Below are 16805 nucleotides of genomic sequence, written 5' to 3' on the forward strand. Positions count from 1 at the left end.
GCCTTGCCCGGGTAACTCTACTGCTCTACGTAACCTGACAGGGTCTAACGCGACGGGCTGCGTCTGCAAGCTAGGCTACCGCGAAGACCGGTCGGGAGGGAAGCTGAGCTGTGTAGCGTGTCCGGCGGGGGCGCGAGCAGGAGTCGGGTCGGAGGAGTGTCGGTGCTGGGGCGGGATGGTCGAGACGCGAGGAGCCGGCGGGGAGCTTGTAGGGTGCGGGTGCCCCGCGGGTACAGAGGCGGGGAGGAGCTTCGCAGACTGGAATAAGTACGCGGGAGTCGTATACGCCAGCCCCTACATGTCGTACTCGTACATGTCCGAGGAGCTCGTGCTGGAGTCGCTAGCGGCAGACATGGCCAGACTGATACAGGACGCCGGGGAGCTAGAGGGCCTGGTCAACAGCAGCAAGCCGATCCCTTACATGGTGTTGCCGCAGCAGTCGTACTGGTACTACCCGTCGTACATGCAGGACATAGCGGCGATATCCAACTACACGATGAGAGGAGGGACGCTGGTGACGATGGGCGACGGGGTACAGGACCTGCTGGCGCAGGCCTTCGGGATAGCAAGGCCGGCGCTGTCTTGGACTTCGTCGGAAGCTCGGCTCAACAACGCGAGCGCAGCAGGGACGGCGTTCGAGGGGGGCCCGAGCTCGCTGTCGTACTGGTACGCTGTACGCTGGCCACTGTCGGGGCTGCCGCCGGGCGCAAGGAGCATGTACGACGACGGGTGGTACTCGTCGGCGGTAGTGATGAGGGTAGGGAGGGGTCAGGTAGTGTGGCTGGCGTACGACGACGGGCTGGCGTCGACGGGGGCGTGGCAGGAGGTACTGAGGCGGAGTGTTTTGCTTTCTTCTCCTTGTCGAGACTGTCGATGGGTTCGTCATTTTTCACATCTTTCATGGTTTGTTCCAATTTTCCTGGACATTCGTAGAGAATGCGATGCTGATGATGCTTTATCATCACACCGCTTCTTCAGGTCGTCGCTTCCGGATCTTTTTGGGCTAGCCAATTCTAGTTTTTCAGGATTTTTCTTCTATGCATACGATGGCGGATCGGTTTTCCAGTCATCTATCATGGATGGTGGCAATGATATGTACGACGGTGGAAACAAGATTATGGTGTCTCAGAGCATGTTTTCGAACTCCTTGTTCTCGGGCTCAGTTCTTTCGTACGGGACCTATTATTTGGAAGCAGGCTTCGAGCTTTTTGTCAGCCTTCCAAACACATACCCACACGTAACCGCGTTGTTCCTGCCAGGAGGTAACGTGAGCATCATTTGTGAGGGAAACACGGGGTCTGACGGGGGGGGCTTGGTAGTGAACTACCTCCTGACCTACAACACCTCGATGACGCACGGAACGATCTGGGCAAATATCAACTATGGCGCTGGAGACCCGACGATAGGAGACGTCTGGTTCACCATTGAGTCATCGGCATGGGGATCTGAGCTGAGGGGTTGGGTAGATGGCCGGAAGGCGAGAGACAACGACAATTACCATCATTATGTCGAGGTGGAGGGAAAGAACCTTGTCTTCTGCAAGATCTTGCTGTCGAGAGTCAGCGGTCGGATCATCTATCCGTGGGAAATCACTGATTACATCGCACGCTATGCTGGAAGCATTCCCTTCGATCCGCGGGCAGCGGCGGTGGAGGATGACACGGTAGGGATGCGGTGCCATTTGAACGCGACTTGGGACGAAATCATCCGGGATCGCACCAAGTATATCCAGGGAGGGCTAGGACTCGAGATGGTGAGAGGCCAGACGGAGGTCTGGCTGTGCGCGTATCAACATGCATGTGCACCGATGGATGGAGATGCCATGTGCTTCAAGTACAATGAAAGCAGCAAAGAATTCATCCCGTGGGGGAGAAACTCTGACCTGTCCCTGGTTTAATCAGCGAAGTCAAGGAGACTTGTTGTCAGGTCCGAGCCATTTGTTCTCCGCCTCTTGTTGATTTTCGCGCCGCAGGTTTGCTGTCCTCAACACATGAACAAGCGCAAAAGAGTTGATGTTTTGAATCTGAGATATGATAGTGAACAATACAAAAGTTGCAATGACAGCATCTATCACCTGACTTCACAGGCTCAACAACCCGAGCCCCCGGACCACTTTGATCACATGAGCCTAGTATGATCAATCGCTTGAATTACATATGATTAAAATTCTTAGTTTTCCGTCGAAATTATGGATCATTGAAGACCCACGCACCAATATTGTTTTGTGTCTGACTCGTACTTATCCTTTCTATGCCTTGAAGAACAGGTTGACGTATAATCAGACTCACGTGTGATTCAAGGCCGTTTCAGAAAATCTGGTCGCGCTGGTAGAGACATGTAGCACAATAGAATATTCAAAGCAGCATTGATATCACGAGACTTGATACGGTTTTGAATACAATTGGTGGATCTGCACCATTTCAAACCCCGCACCACTGATTCTTTTTGATTTGTTTGCGTTCCAAATCATACAATTCTTGATGACATTGATTGCAATATTTTGTTGTTCTGAATTCGTCAACTTCCTTCAACTCGAAGAAATTCTGACATCGCCTTTTGATCCATTTTACAGGTACTGATTTCTCTCCATGTCCAGTACAACCAATTGATGAATCACCGTATGCAATTATTGGACTTTGATCTGAACGATCACCTTTCATCTTCATGAAGAACATATCAATTGCCTTGTGTTTGGGGATATAATTATCAATTTTCAGGCGTGCAAACTTGTTTTGACAACAATGTCCAAACAAGATCTTGCTTAGTCTCACCACGGTGTCGATGTATCATTCATAGTGATCCAGCCGATACGTTTTTGCTGACACTCGTGCCATGTCGTTTGATTCTTCTGTTATGCCTTGTCTCCATTTTTCTAACTTGGCCCTTATTCTGAGTAATATGAGACTCATAATAGTACTGTCTGCGAACATCCTCTCTCTATCACACTCTCTCTATCACACTCTCTCTATCACACTCTCTCAAGATGTTCAAGTACTGTACTATTCTGTGCAACAAACTTCCAAAACTATATGTTCTATACGATTGGACCAGGAGTCCATGACAAGTTGTGATGATTTTCCCATACGCAAACAATCTGACCTCGTAGACATTTTGGGTTTGTTTCACATCATGGATCAGTCTTGTCTAAAAGCACAAGCGTTTTTGTCAGTGCTGAAGTTACAACCAAATTTTCAGAAAGAAAGGGACAGTTGATAGCATACAGACTGACGGGGTCGCACTCTGTGTGACGTTCAAGAAGAGAATACACAACGGTACTGATATGTGGTATCGAGCAAATACATGGTCAAGAAAAACCAAAACAATATCGATATACTCGCAGACAGTACTATTATGAGTCTCATATTACTCAGAATAAGGGCCAAGTTAGAAAAATGGAGACAAGGCATAACAGAAGAATCAAACGACATGGCACGAGTGTCAGCAAAAACGTATCGGCTGGATCACTATGAATGATACATCGACACCGTGGTGAGACTAAGCAAGATCTTGTTTGGACATTGTTGTCAAAACAAGTTTGCACGCCTGAAAATTGATAATTATATCCCCAAACACAAGGCAATTGATATGTTCTTCATGAAGATGAAAGGTGATCGTTCAGATCAAAGTCCAATAATTGCATACGGTGATGTGCGAAAAGGAGTCAGCATTGCTGTGAAGATGCTTCTTTCTGACCCTCCAGCTTCTGTGTGTCCGTCCACCCTGACAGAAGGCAATTGAAATGTCAGTGGTAAACCTCGTTGTTCACAGCAAGAGACGACAAGAGACGACTTTCAAGAGGACCAGGAAGAGAAGCAAGAGACGGCACGGGCACAAGCCCTCACATGTCATACATCTATCAGGCCCTGAAACTTTGAGGGAGCACAAGTGAAGAAACCAGACGACGACTTATATCTCGACTATAATCAAGATTGATTGCTTGTCCCTCATCAGCTGCCTGATGTTATAAAAGCGCCAAGAGCTCCGAGTGACTGCCCGACACACCACCAGGCCTTGTGGTAAGCCCTGGGGTGGTAGGGGCTGGTTTAGAGGGTCCAAGGACCGGGGGGTAAGATCTGACAACTGCTGGTAACAACGGAATACTGCCTGGTGTTGGTGTGCCCCTGGCATGGCCAGGCAAGGCCGAGAGCAACAGAGGCGGCTGAGAGAAGCATGCAGCGGTTTTGTGAGAGTAGACGAAGTAAGCCAGCCTGATGCAAGTTGCATCATCTCTTTAGGACAGGCAGAGGCTCACGGACGGTGGAAGCGTCAGCCCCACAACGCATAACTGATAGCAATGTCGACAAAACGAAGCAAGACAAGAAGACAGGTTGTGTGCTCGACTTGAGCATGACAGGTGGCTGTACGATGAGATTTTGCACGAGGGACGGTTGAAGATTGACATGGGCGAAACTTCCCAGGTCTTGGACTCGTCGGCAAGGACCAGAAAGTCCTCGCACGATGAAGGAGGCAGACACGAGAGCATCCCTCATCCGAAAAGAAGCCATGTGCAGGAAGAGGCTGAAGAAATGCCCTCTTGCATTCGCATTTGCGGTGCTATGCTGCAGAGCTGCGAAAGTTTTCTAGCTTTCTCCAACCTCACAATGGCCTTCATGTCTGACAACAAAATTCATTTCATAGAGCCTCTGGCTTCCTTGCCAAATCTGAGGCTTCTTGACCTTAGCTCGAACATGGTGCAATTTTGTGCTGGTAATCACAGCAACTCATTTTTCCCGAGATTGAGCGTTTTATTTTTGCACAACAACCTCGTAAGAAAGTTACCAGATGTCCAGAGCTTTGAGAGAGCAAAACTAATGCGAGTGCTCACCATGTTTGGAAATCCCATAGAAGAAGGGAAGGTGGACGCGCTCGAATGTTTCAATCGTTTTCCGTCTCTCCTGCTAGTCGACAACCATGTCAGAGCAGATCACTTCAAGAAACATGACTTGCATTTGGCACCAGTTGATTCAAAAACAGTGCTGAGGACATTCTTGAGAAGAAGGTTCAAATCTCGATTGCAAAGGAAGGTCGATCATCTGTTCGAAATTTTCCGGGACCCAAGTAGAAACATTCACGACTTCGAACACTTTCAAGACATTCTGTCTCAAGTCCATCGCATTAACTCCAACTCGACGCCTTACAATATCATCAGTCGAGTTGCCATGGGGCATTCAGCAAGAACGAAATTCAGAATGCTGTACAGTCACTATCTCATGCCCACCATCACTCTTCAACGATGGCTCTTGTCGGCTTACTTGCGTCGTCTTGTGCACAGCTTGCTCTCCGGAGGGATAATCCATGACCAGAACATCGCCAAAAAGCTTGCAAAGCTGCCCCTGTCTGATGATGACTTGTTGCTTCGAAGCTCAAACCTGACCATTTACTTTCATCCCAAGTATGCTGATGTGATTGAGCAGTTAGCGGCCAAATGGGGAAGCATGCAGAGCTCCTCTGATTCACCCATCTTGTACTTGTCCAACATTTTCAGCTTCCAACGTGAACGACATAGCGGAGGAAATGAGTTGTTCCGAGCTGTGCTGAGAATGCGTCGAAGAGCGAGAACTCTGCAAGAGGCGAGTCACCTTGCGCGATTTCCAGTGAAACGATTCCGCTTGGGAAGATTGACGCATGTTGACACCAAAACAAGAACCATTTTCCTTCAACATTTCGAACAGCATCATGGCTTTGATGCACTGCCAAGCTCTCGTTCTCAACACATCTCTCATCGCTTCTTGGTCGTCCTAAAGTTCAAAGATGAGGCGTCCAGGAATCATTTCATCAACTATATCACTTATCTTAACAGGACCATCAACAGCTCAAGTCAATCATCGATTGGATCAGTCCACTTTCTTCTCGGTGAGAGTGTGTTGAGAGTCCATGCTGCTTGTTGCGTTCAAGCGACAGTGAGAAGATGGCTAGAGTGTCGCTCAACGAAGAGAAGCTTGAAGAAAGCCGTCCTTCTTCTTCGAAGCACGAAATCCATTCAGCACTGGTGGAGATGGACCTGTACTCGTCTGCGTACCGAAGCTCTGGCTTGTCTGGCAAAAGCTCTGACAGACAACGGGACTTCGACCACGTTGTATTGCATTTCAAACAACTTGAAGCCAAAGTTGTTGTCTCATGACAAAAGCGTCTCGTTTCTTCCGGAATCAAAGATTTCATTTGTTTTTGATGAGAACGAAGATGTTCAGGTCTTACAACCAGAGCTCGCCTCGTCAAATGGTCGAGGAGTTCTTCCCTCTTGGGTGGGTCTACAAGTCAGACTAATACCCTGGTTGCCACATGAAGCAAGTCTAAAGAGTCTGCTGACGCAAGGGACCCAGATCGATATAGCAGAAGCTGAGAGCTTGAAAGATGAAGAAGATCATGCTTTACGGTTTCCGAATCGAAGGTTGTTTGGTTCAATTCCTGTTTTGAAGTTTCACTTCAAATCGAACAACCAAGCTCGGATCAGAACTGCTCTTCTGTTCATCAAGACTTGGTCCGCGCAGAAAAGAGATCCGATATGGTTGATGAAAGCGACAGATTGCCAGCAGCATCTTATGGCTGCTCTCATTCAGTCTGTGTATAGAGGTCACTTGAGCAGGGCGAGATGTCACAGGCTGAGGAATGTTCGTGATGTTTGGAAGATCGATCGTGTTGTGAGTAGAAGGAAGTTTGTTGAGTTAGAAAAAGCAGTAGAAAGCCAGCGACTGAGGAAAGAGCAAGTCTCTCCTCCCCCTCCCTCTCTTGCTCCTCGCATAGCAGGGGAAGACATGGGCTTGACAGGAATGACAGCGTTAGATATGACACGTGGCAGCTTGAAGGATAACATGATGAGGGCAAAGCAGTCGTTAGTGGTCTCTACCAAGTTGGATAAGATCGTTGCGGGCAAGCTGCAGGAAGAGAAGCTGATTCGCAGCAGGCCGAGTATGAAGTTCCATCCCTCTTCTCAGTCTCGAATCTTCTCGTCCCAGTCTCGAATCTTCTATTCCAATCTCGAGCTGTTCAACCTGAGCAAGCTCGAAGCGTCAGTTGTGGGCAGCCTGAAGGAGGTTGAGCTTGAGCAGGTCAGAAACAGAATCAAGACGAGGAAAGAAGTGCATCAGAACGTTATGGAGACGGCGAGCGAGTACAGAAGGTGATGTTATCCTCCGGTCTTTCTTGACTGACATGTCGTCTCAGTTCTTACCTTGAAAAATGCAAGCATGACCGCAAGGTGCAACGAGAACGCGCAGAGGTCATCAAGAGCATCAACAGCCAACCCCCAACTATTCCTGCAGCTTTAAAGTCAAGGAGCCGGATCAGCAGAAACCTGTCACTGAACTTGACGAACGCGATACGAGCCATCGGTCAGTTGCCAGCCATCAACACAACAGAGAGTGTGCAGGAGGGAGAGAGGTCTCCGTCAAGACGGTCGACGGAGCTCCAGAAGGAGAAGAGTGAGTCGCTCGTCCCGAGAACGATCCAACAGGCATGATGTAACTTGTTTGCAGGCCGTCAACGAGTAGATATCTTGCTGCAGAGGAGGAGGAGAAGCGTTGAGAGGCAGAAAGAGGCATTTGAGACCCTGAAGCATTCAAGAGAGCTGGTGAGAAAGAAGATGGACCAGTCGGCAAAGAAGACGGAGAGACCGAGTTCAACCGACGTCATAAAGTACATGGACTACCCGTGGGATCTAACGAGCATGTCATCACAAAACGTTCAACAGTTTCATTCTGCAGGAATCAGCAGAAATCCGAGCCCTTGGCAGTCTGATATGTACTTTATTGATCAATAAAGCACTTGATGAAGTCAACAATTTATGTCGAGCCCAATGATGCATAAAAAACAATCTTTCATTTCATTTCAAAATTCACATGGAACATACACGATTACGTGAACACGATATCATTGCTGCTGATCCCACATAAGTCGATACTGTTGTAAGAGGAGCAGATCTCAACTATCACAATCTCTTTCTCTCGATCTCTCTCACCTGAGATCTCTCTGTGACTCAGTCAGACAAGAGTGAGGAAGCTCACCAAGTGTGATCCCTTTGCAAGCGCTATGTCGGCGGCTTCTTCGACGTCGAAACCTTTCTTGTCTTTGAAGGCAGCTTCCATCTGCTCAATGTGCGCTCGCCTTGCCTCCATCACCTGCCACACTTGAGCCAACAACAACGCCACCACCAGCCGAAGCAGCCACAATGTCATCATCATCATCGTCGTTGTCGTCGTCGTCATCATAATCGTCATCATCATCATCATGAAAATGATCATCATCACCATCATCATCATCATCATCATCATCATGACAATGATCATCATCATTATCATCATCATCATTATCATCATCATCATGGTCGTCGTCATCATCATAGTCATCGTCAGATTCATCATCAACTCCATTGTTAGCCTTTAAATCATTGTTTTCTTGATCATGATCGTCTGCTCGTGCACATCTTCTTCCTCATCCTCATCGTCCTCTTCATCATCAGCATCAAGCAATCTCCCGTCACCTTCTGCATGCCTTCAGCATTTCTCAGTGGTCTTCCACGACCATGGCTATCGATATCAGGAATGTCCAAGAGCTCATTGCTGACGATCGAGCTGTCCACCTTCAACCTTCTCTGGGCGAGCAGACGCGACAAATCCGTTGGGCAGCCTTTGCCTCCTTCATGCGTCTGACTGCCTGCACGAGAAATCAACTAACAAGTTTGCGTGTCCTGATCTTACCTCCAGGTGATTCTGAACTGCTGCTGCTGCTGCTGCTGCTGCTGCTGCTATTATTGAAGAGAGATAGCTTCTCTTTGACCGAGATTGACGCAGGTTTCGCTTCCTTCGTCGTTCTGCTGGCACTTGCTCTCGAAAGAAGGGCCTGCTCATCCCATGTAGACTCGTCGTTCTCATCTGTTGCTGCTCGTCGACGAGCAAGAATCGATGCGAGATCTGTCATCCGTCAAGTTTGATCTCAATCTACAAAGATAGTCGTGAGTAGTATGCAGGAGGAGAGTGATGTTCGCAGCTCTTTCGTCTCCTTGGTCCCACCATCTATCCTCCTCCTTAGTCTTCCTCTTGCATGACGACGAATGATTCTTGTCAACGTGATGTACTTCCGTGCTTTTGCTGCATTACAGCACGCTCATGCTAAGGAATTCTGGTCGAACAAACCTGGTACATCTCATGCCTATTTCAAACTTCATCTGGTGATTCATGATGCTTGCAACATCTTTCTTCTCGTCAAAGGGCTCGTCCCTTCCTCTCCCTCTTCTCCTTTCCAATCAGACGTCTTAAGCCCAGATGTCGCCTATCAACGTGTTCCAGTATCACAGTCGCTCTCTTGACTTCTCTACCTGGAGGTTTTCTCTATCATCACTCTCTGTCTCTGCGACGTTCTACCTCTCCTGCAACCTCCATGGTGGCTTCCGTTCGGCCACCTTCCACCTCTCGTCCTCTCCCTCCCGTCAGCGTCTCTTTCCCGTCGTTTTCTTCCTTCCGCTTCGAGGCGGACGAATCCTAGCTCGCATACAGGAGGGCGGTGGGTTCTATTGAAGTGGGGTCCCATACAAGAGAAAATGAGGGGTGGTGAAGGTCGGGGTGAGGGTAGAACCAATTTTTATCCATGGCACGAGTGTGGCGCTGGATTCTGAGCGGGAGGTTGGGGAGGGAGGAGATGAGTGGAGTTTTCCCCCCCCCTCCTCCTCCTCTTCGTCGACTGACGCTCCAAACTTGCCCTTGCCCTCCCCCTTCCAGCTCGCTTCCATCGCCTTCGGCCTCGCCTGCTTCTACTTGGTGTTCGTATGTTCTACGAAGAGGAAGCAGGCAGGGTGGGTGGGGAAGGACGATGGTAGCAGAGCCGTGGGTAGCATGTCATGGCAGAAGATCGTCCGAGTTGAAGGGCGTCTCACACACCATGATCTCGTTCTCAACTTCCAGCATCCTCGCACTGCCTCGGCATCTCCGCCAGTCAAGGAGATTCTCCGACGCGGCTTCGGGGTCTGCAGCTGAAGCGTCACAGATAGAGTGGTCGGGGTTGTTCGATGAGAGGGTTAAGGCTATCATCGAGGAATGTCAGGCCCTGGAAGATGAGATGTGTAAATCAGTCACGACACCCGACCGACAAGCACATATCGGTGAGAATGTTGACATGACTGCTAAGATCGCGATGATCATTATGCTGGTGGTGATGCTTCGTCTGCTTCTGCTGCTCTTGATTATTCTGATGATATAAGTGATGGTGATGGTGATGATGATGATGATGGCGAGGATGGTGGTGATGGTGATGGCGAGGATGGTGGTGATGGTGATGGCGAGGATGATGATGGTGAGGACAGTGATGGTGAGGATGAGGTGGGAATATGGATGCTGAGGACTGAGGTGTTGGCTTCAGGGAAGTTGCTCAAATCAAATATGAGAATAAGACAGCACGGCAGCGAGCTGATGAGCTGCTACTCGGACAGAAACGAACTTGTCAGCATCCTGTCGACCCAGAGCGAAGACGAGGAGACGAAATTAGAGTTCAAGAATGAGCTCATGACAGTAATGAAGGCTTCCTTCCGCTCTACTGCTGATCCCCCTTTAGGTCGAAGAAAGAATCAAAGATTTGCGCCGCATGCTCACTCCTCTCCTTATTCCCCGTGATCCCGACGACGATTGCGATGTGATCTTGGAGGCAAGGCTTGCTTGCTGGGTCTGACTTCCAAGTCCCTTTGTGACTGTAAGCCTCCAGGTGAGAGCAGCTGCAGGAGGAAGCGAAGCCTCTCTGTTTGCTTCAGAGATGTTTCAGATGTATCAGTTGTTCTCTGTGAGGTATGCTCCTCTCGCCTCCTTATCCCCCTCCTGCTGCTCTGTTGCTGATGCCAATTCTCCTTTGTCTTGCTCCTGCTCGTCCTTCTCCTGCTCGTGATACTTTTTCTCCTTCCCCTATCCCCAGATCTCCTTCTGCATCATCTCTATATGGCCTTACTCTATGCACCACAGGAAAGGTTGGAACTTCGAGGTGTTGGATAAGAGTGAAAGTGAAGTTGGGGGTCTGAAAGAAGCCACTGCTTCAATCACAGGAGGAGAAGAAATGTGAAAAGATTGAGATGCAGGAGTACTGTCATATTTGACATCTCTTCTACCTCAGCTACGGACTACTCAAGTTTGAAAGCGGTGTTCATCGAGTGCAGAGGGTCCCTGTGAGCGAATCATCGCAAACATGATTCATCATCATCAACAATTATCAACATGATCATCATCATCGTCATCATGACTATGATCAACAACAACAACAACAACAACAACAACAACAACAACAAAATGATGATGATCAACAAACATCATCATCGTCCCCGTCCCCGTCCTCGTCCTCGTCCTCGTGTCCCCGTCCCCGTCCTCGTCCTCGTCCTCGTCCTCTTCATTGTCATCGTCATCGTCATCAGCATCATCATCATCAACATCAACATCGTCATAGTCATCATCAACATCAACATCAACATCATCATCAACAACAACAATCATCATCATCATCATCATCATCACACTATCACCACCAATAACAGCATGAATGCTACCATCGACATCAAAATCTTCACTGGCTCATCATCATACTTGATCACCATCAAAAGCTTTCCGTTTCTCACTTTGTGCTAGGAGACGGAGACTATGGGGAGGGTGCACACTAGTACAGTGAGTTGATTTGTGTGTTCAATTTTCCTTTCCCCCCGGTTCAAGTCGTCTTCTCTTAATCCTATCCCCTTTCTTGAAGTATTCCCCTTCTTGTCTGCTCTTTTACAAAGCTTGTAGATCAGTGTTGCCATTATGGTCGACTCAGAGACACCAGAGTTTGCGCTGAACCCTTCGGAACTCAAAGTAAGAGCAAGAAGGAGAAGGGGGAAGGCAGGAGTAGCAGAAGCGGGCGGAATGGAGAGGAGATGGGTGTGTGAACGGCCTGACTAAGTTTTGGATGTTCTAGATCGAACTGATGAGAGCAAGCGGAGCAGGAGGACAGAGTGTGAACACCACGGATAGTGCTGTTCGCATCACTCACTTACCAACGGGAGTGAGTGTTCATTGTAGGGACGAGCGGTAAGTGAGAAATAATGTGTAGGCGAAGAGTTATGGGAAGTGCGATGTTAGAGGAGTGACTGACTTTGATAATGTTGTTGGGAAACACGAATGTTGAGAAGCTGTAACACATATTGTGGAGGAGAGGAGAAGAATGAAGATTTCCTTCGATCTAATCAGAATCGCTTTTTTTCATCCAGATCTCAGCACAGAAACAAGGCAAAGGGATTGAAGATTTTGCAGGCAAGGTGAGAGAAGTTACAGCAAGAACTGGTTTCATTTACTTTCACCCACCTGCTGACAACTCATCTTATTTCATCTTGGCACCTGCCATCTCTAATGATTTGTTGACGCTAAACTCTTTTTTTCAAGGCTGTATGACATTCACAAGGCAAAGATTCAGAACGAAGAGTCGATTCTGCGCAAGTGAGATGCTACTGCTCCAAGCTCCCTTCCTTCTACTTGCTTCTTCCTGCCTGCTGAATTTCCCTTCCTTCCGCCTATTCTCTGCTTCTTGCCTCTCCTCCCTCGCTTCTCCTAAGTCCTTCCTCCCCTTGTTCCTTTCCCCTCTCTCCTCTCACCCCATGTTGCCTCCTTGTTTAGGTCCCTCATCGGCTCTGGCGATCGGTCCGAACGCATCCGAACATACAATTACGCTCAAGATCGCATCACCGACCATCGAGCCAATGTCTCTGTGCATGGGGTAGGAGGAGAGAAAGACTAAGAAGTGATGGATTTGCTGATGACGAGCAGGTCGAAGAGTTTCTTCAAGGAGGGGAAGCGGTAGAACGCGTGATTGATGCGCTGAGGGGGAGAGAGATTGCGGATCGAATCCAAGCCTACAAGTTGAAGAATTGAGTCGCAACACAGCTACAGGACCAAGGAGGAGGTTATGTGGGGAGATCAGATGAAGAAAAAGAACAAGAGGGCTTCGAATATTCCATTTCTTTCATCTGAACAGAGATCCTACGTCATTCACCCATCCTGATATCACTGAACCAGCAGTAGGAGCGGCGTTGGGAGCCACGACCTGATTCCTGATCTGATGGTCCTCGTGCTTCGAGAGCTTCAATTGAATCTTATGATCCTGCAAGCTGCTTCACTTCCTCCCATTTTCTAAAAAGGTGAAACAAAAGACCTTCTTGGTCGCGAACCTCCTCCTTGCTTCATGCTCCTGCTCGTTTGATGGTCAAAACTGAGCTGAGCTTAACCATCCTCGCCCCTCCATCTCACTCCTCACTCATTCTCCTGCTCTTCCTCCTCCTCCTTGGTCTCATCTGAGCCCTCACCTTGACCTGATGGCTGTCCGAACACCCTCCGTTCTCCAGCATCTCGATGGTGCAGGGAGCGCGTGTGCGTCTCCTCCTGTCCCTTCCCCTCTCTTGCCTAGGATGAACGAATCTTGCTTCCTCCGAGAGCTCCTACGTTGTCAGTGAGACAATGAACAAGTCACCAAAACAAATCAACTCTGCTTTCCTTGATTTGTTCTGCTCTCTCTCTCTCCTCACCTTCGACTTCTCATGTGATGCATAATCCCTTCTCGCATACTCTCTCGCATGACGAGCCTCCATAGCTTCATGCAATGTTCGCGGCGGCGCCTGACGAGTTTGAAATCTCAGGTCATGCACGACATAATGACACACGGGGGATGACCTGGTTGACGTCTGTGATCAGAAGACCTCCATGTGACCACTGATGGTTTGCTTTCAAATCCCCGAAGATAGCGTTTGTAGTTGCTTTCATCCTCTGCTCATCTTGCTGGAATTCAGCTTTTACCTACCAGCAACGGTCAGCTTTGTCCATCTCAACAAGCTCCCTCCTCCTACAAGATTTCCCAGTCCCTTCTTGTCGGCCGCAAAAGGGTGGCGATAGGCAAAAGAAGTCTTTTGATTCTTCGCCTCTCTCTCTCTCTCCTCCCTGATCCTCTCCTGCCGACTGGAAGCTCTCTGTACCCCATCGTTACAAATCTTCCAAGCAGGAAACATTCCTCACATGTCTTTGACTCTCATATCGCTCATGTGCTTCATCCGTTCTGCGTTCGCGGAGGATCCTCTCGACTCTTCTGTGCGCAGACCTCTTCCTCTCCTCATAATCCCTGTGCTCCCTCCTCCTATCTGCTGCTTTTTCACGCCTTTCAGCCTGCACCCTTTGCTTGTGTTCTGCGTTCTTTTCTCTTCTCTCAAGATTTCGATTCTCCTCTTGCAGGTCTCCGTGAAAATCTGCACTCTGCCCTGCCTTATACCAGTGTGCATTGCCATAGTTGGGGCTGGCTGACTTGCGCTGAGCGTCCTCCCTGTCAATTCTGGAGCCATCGTCTTCGAGCACTTCCCGCGGCAAGATGTCCTTTACATGCTGCATGAGTTTTGGAGAAGCAGGAAGGAAAGAAAGATTACAGAATCAGGAGCAGTATCACCCGGGTCATAGAAAGAGACTGCTGAGTTTGCAAACATCGAAAGATCCTCCTTTCCCTTCTGCGATATCATTTTCAGAAAAGCCGAAAAATACTTTCTGTTATGTTCACTTCTGAGGAAAAATATAGGGTGATGGTCTCATCTTAAATAGAACATAACGAAGTTTTCATCAGGATGTTCAGGGAGGCAAGGCATTCGATGGAGACAAGTGGGAAAACGAATCGCAACGAATACCCTTCCCGTTCAACACTGGGAGAGCTGTTTCAAACAAGCAAACAGAGAGCATCTCACCGTCGACAGCTCAACCTTGCTTGTTGTCATCTGTGTTCTCACACGGTAGATGACTGGCACCATCACCAGCAGCGCCGCTGCCACCATCATCGTCGTCACCCTTGACGACATGGCAGCCATAGCGAAGAGTCAGCACCGGCAGGTGTATCCTTGAGGATCTGTGTCCGGCTGATGATACGTTGTTTTCCGTTACATGAGAATTTCACATCAAGGCGCTCCTTGCTTCTCACCGGTCAATCAATCATTCATTGAGTGGGTGGGGGTCCTGAAGTCTAACTTGGGCAAGCACGGCATGGCAGAACGGCTAGCAAGCCTTGATCATCGAGGGAGGCGAAGAGCTCGTGATTGAGGAGGAAGGGAGTTCGACAAGACACCTGTGTCCCTACGAATTCCGGTTCAAGTGATGTGCTTGGTGTCTGAGATGCATTGAAGAAGTGCGGGACTTATTCTCCCGTTGGGTTGAGGGGGCAATGAGTTCAATGGTTGGACCTTCAGCTACAGGTGAGAAGCAGATCAAGTATACAAGACTAAATGTCGCTCCACCACAAGCAAACCGAAACGAAGCCGATCAACCCCTAAGCAGCAAGTTTCTCCAGAATATTCAGATTATAACACGAGGAGTAGCATACTGCCTCTCGGGCCATGTTTGCACGATTGGCGCAGCAACAGTTGTGGCGATCTTCATCTGTTCAAGAGCATTCCTCAACATTCGCTTTACAACGTCGCTAGAAGTGGTGGCCTATGGTACAGTTTTCCCTCTCACTTTCGGGATTCAGGTTGCTTTCGACAACCGCGAGCGCGCTCTCGACGGCCTTGCGTGTATCAAGTCAATGATCGCGAGCATATTCTTCCTCCTCAAGTCATGGGAGGTCGGCAAAGGGGGCAAGATACAGAGAGCTTTTACTCCCTACTTCAATGAGCTTGTCGAGAACATGCAGAAGTACTGCATAAGAGAGCAAGTGCGGCATTCCGACGGTCAAGAGTCAGCGGATCATCTGGTCTACGACACGTTTGCTAAGATTGCGGCAGAGATTGAGCTGCAAAGCTCTACTCTGGGCTATGAGTCTGGGACAAAAGGAGGTCAGATGGGCAAGGGCAGGGCGTGGGAATGCCTGAAACGAATGATCTGCGCATGGGAGGATGTGAAGATGGCCCGTTGCTACATCAGTCCTCGTGGTCTGCGCTGCTTCTGCTTCTTCACCATTCATGTGGCGCCCATCGTCCTTGCCCCTTACTGGTTGGATTTTTGCAAGTCGGAGCAAGGGGCAGAAACTCTGGATCCTCTCTATGGATGTTACTCGGCCTACTTCCTTGGGATTACCTTTTCTGTAATTCTCATCACCCTGCACCGAATCCGGGATGCACTGGACTCACCATTCACAACGACAGACTTCGATCAGGTTGAGAGAGGTGATGGAGGTCGTTCTACTTATTCCTTGCTCCAGATCAAGTGGCAGTTCTGGAAAGAGCAGATGACGCAACTGAATTCTTTTGGCCCCAATGTGAGCTCAGCCGTTTGCTTGCGTTCGTTCGCTTGACGATTGATTCACATAGGGGCCAGAGCTGAGAGAAAGCTTAGGTTACGGAGTCGGGTGCCATGGTGAGATGGCTGAACGGGGATGCTACTGAGCCAGTCAAAATCAATCAAGTTGGCGCATCCAAGAGCAGCGGATTGATTGCATTGGATATGCTCTCAGCTTTGCCTTGTAACATCATTTTTGTACATCCCTTTGATGAATTTGGAATTTGAGTCCCTACGCGGATGTGTATGATTTGTTCGCCTTGACAGGAGTAGTGAGATTCTGGAGTCTCTCCATGTGCTGCTTCTAGCAAACTGAGGCGTCTGAAACTTTCCATGTTCTCTGCCCACCGTGACCCAGCAGCCGAGAAAGTGAGCTGACTGTACCAGAATGCTTCGATCTCATTCCAAGCCTACGGAACTGAAACTCTCTACTGAACAGATTCTTTGACTCTGCGCGTTGTATGTGATGAACACGAGAAGGGAAGGGAGGATGAACAGAGCAGAACAGTGGAGGAAGAAGCTATAGCTCGTTCTCATGCTCCTTTGTCACCAGGGTGAAGAAGGCTCAGGCTGAGC

At 48.9% G+C, this 16805-nt stretch overlaps 6 protein-coding genes across 6 annotated transcripts; 4 read left to right on the top strand and 2 right to left on the bottom strand.

Moving 5' to 3' along the window:
- Positions 1-1075: 1075 nt before the first annotated feature.
- Positions 1076-2137, top strand: GUITHDRAFT_136404 (hypothetical protein; the record flags this gene model as incomplete). Its single annotated transcript, XM_005835638.1, has 2 exons — positions 1076-1753; positions 1973-2137. The coding sequence occupies 2 exons, from the start codon at positions 1076-1078 to the stop codon at positions 2135-2137; spliced, it is 843 nt and encodes a 280-aa protein (XP_005835695.1).
- A 4805-nt stretch (positions 2138-6942) lies between these two features.
- Positions 6943-7772, top strand: GUITHDRAFT_151669 (hypothetical protein). Its single transcript, XM_005835639.1, has 3 exons — positions 6943-7117; positions 7162-7418; positions 7473-7772. The coding sequence occupies exons 1-3, from the start codon at positions 7092-7094 to the stop codon at positions 7754-7756; spliced, it is 567 nt and encodes a 188-aa protein (XP_005835696.1). The 5' UTR covers positions 6943-7091; the 3' UTR covers positions 7757-7772.
- Positions 7773-7924: 152 nt separating this feature from the next.
- On the bottom strand, positions 7925-8913 carry GUITHDRAFT_105345 (hypothetical protein; the record flags this gene model as incomplete). Its single annotated transcript, XM_005835640.1, has 4 exons — positions 7925-7954; positions 8001-8114; positions 8477-8649; positions 8694-8913. The coding sequence occupies 4 exons, from the start codon at positions 8911-8913 to the stop codon at positions 7925-7927; spliced, it is 537 nt and encodes a 178-aa protein (XP_005835697.1).
- Positions 8914-9870: 957 nt separating this feature from the next.
- GUITHDRAFT_136406 (hypothetical protein) lies at positions 9871-12863 on the top strand (the record flags this gene model as incomplete). Its single annotated transcript, XM_005835641.1, has 13 exons — positions 9871-10090; positions 10348-10496; positions 10540-10647; positions 10687-10766; positions 10938-11030; positions 11086-11137; positions 11592-11627; positions 11745-11810; positions 11914-12026; positions 12206-12253; positions 12378-12431; positions 12609-12708; positions 12759-12863. The coding sequence occupies 13 exons, from the start codon at positions 9871-9873 to the stop codon at positions 12861-12863; spliced, it is 1224 nt and encodes a 407-aa protein (XP_005835698.1).
- A 74-nt stretch (positions 12864-12937) lies between these two features.
- On the bottom strand, positions 12938-14812 carry GUITHDRAFT_151671 (hypothetical protein). Its single transcript, XM_005835642.1, has 9 exons — positions 14708-14812; positions 14399-14476; positions 13998-14348; positions 13832-13951; positions 13659-13781; positions 13514-13603; positions 13295-13426; positions 13144-13179; positions 12938-13092 (listed from the first exon to the last, which is right to left on the bottom strand). The coding sequence occupies exons 1-9, from the start codon at positions 14795-14797 to the stop codon at positions 12955-12957; spliced, it is 1158 nt and encodes a 385-aa protein (XP_005835699.1). The 5' UTR covers positions 14798-14812; the 3' UTR covers positions 12938-12954.
- Positions 14813-15177: 365 nt separating this feature from the next.
- GUITHDRAFT_136408 (hypothetical protein) lies at positions 15178-16336 on the top strand (the record flags this gene model as incomplete). Its single annotated transcript, XM_005835643.1, has 3 exons — positions 15178-16107; positions 16153-16209; positions 16262-16336. 3 exons carry the CDS (start codon positions 15178-15180, stop codon positions 16334-16336), a joined length of 1062 nt encoding a protein of 353 aa, XP_005835700.1.
- Between the last annotated feature and the right edge of the window lie 469 nt (positions 16337-16805).

The sequence above is a fragment of the Guillardia theta genome (genome assembly GCF_000315625.1).
Source record: "Guillardia theta CCMP2712 unplaced genomic scaffold GUITHscaffold_20, whole genome shotgun sequence".
Classification (NCBI taxonomy): Eukaryota; class Cryptophyceae; order Pyrenomonadales; family Geminigeraceae; genus Guillardia; species Guillardia theta.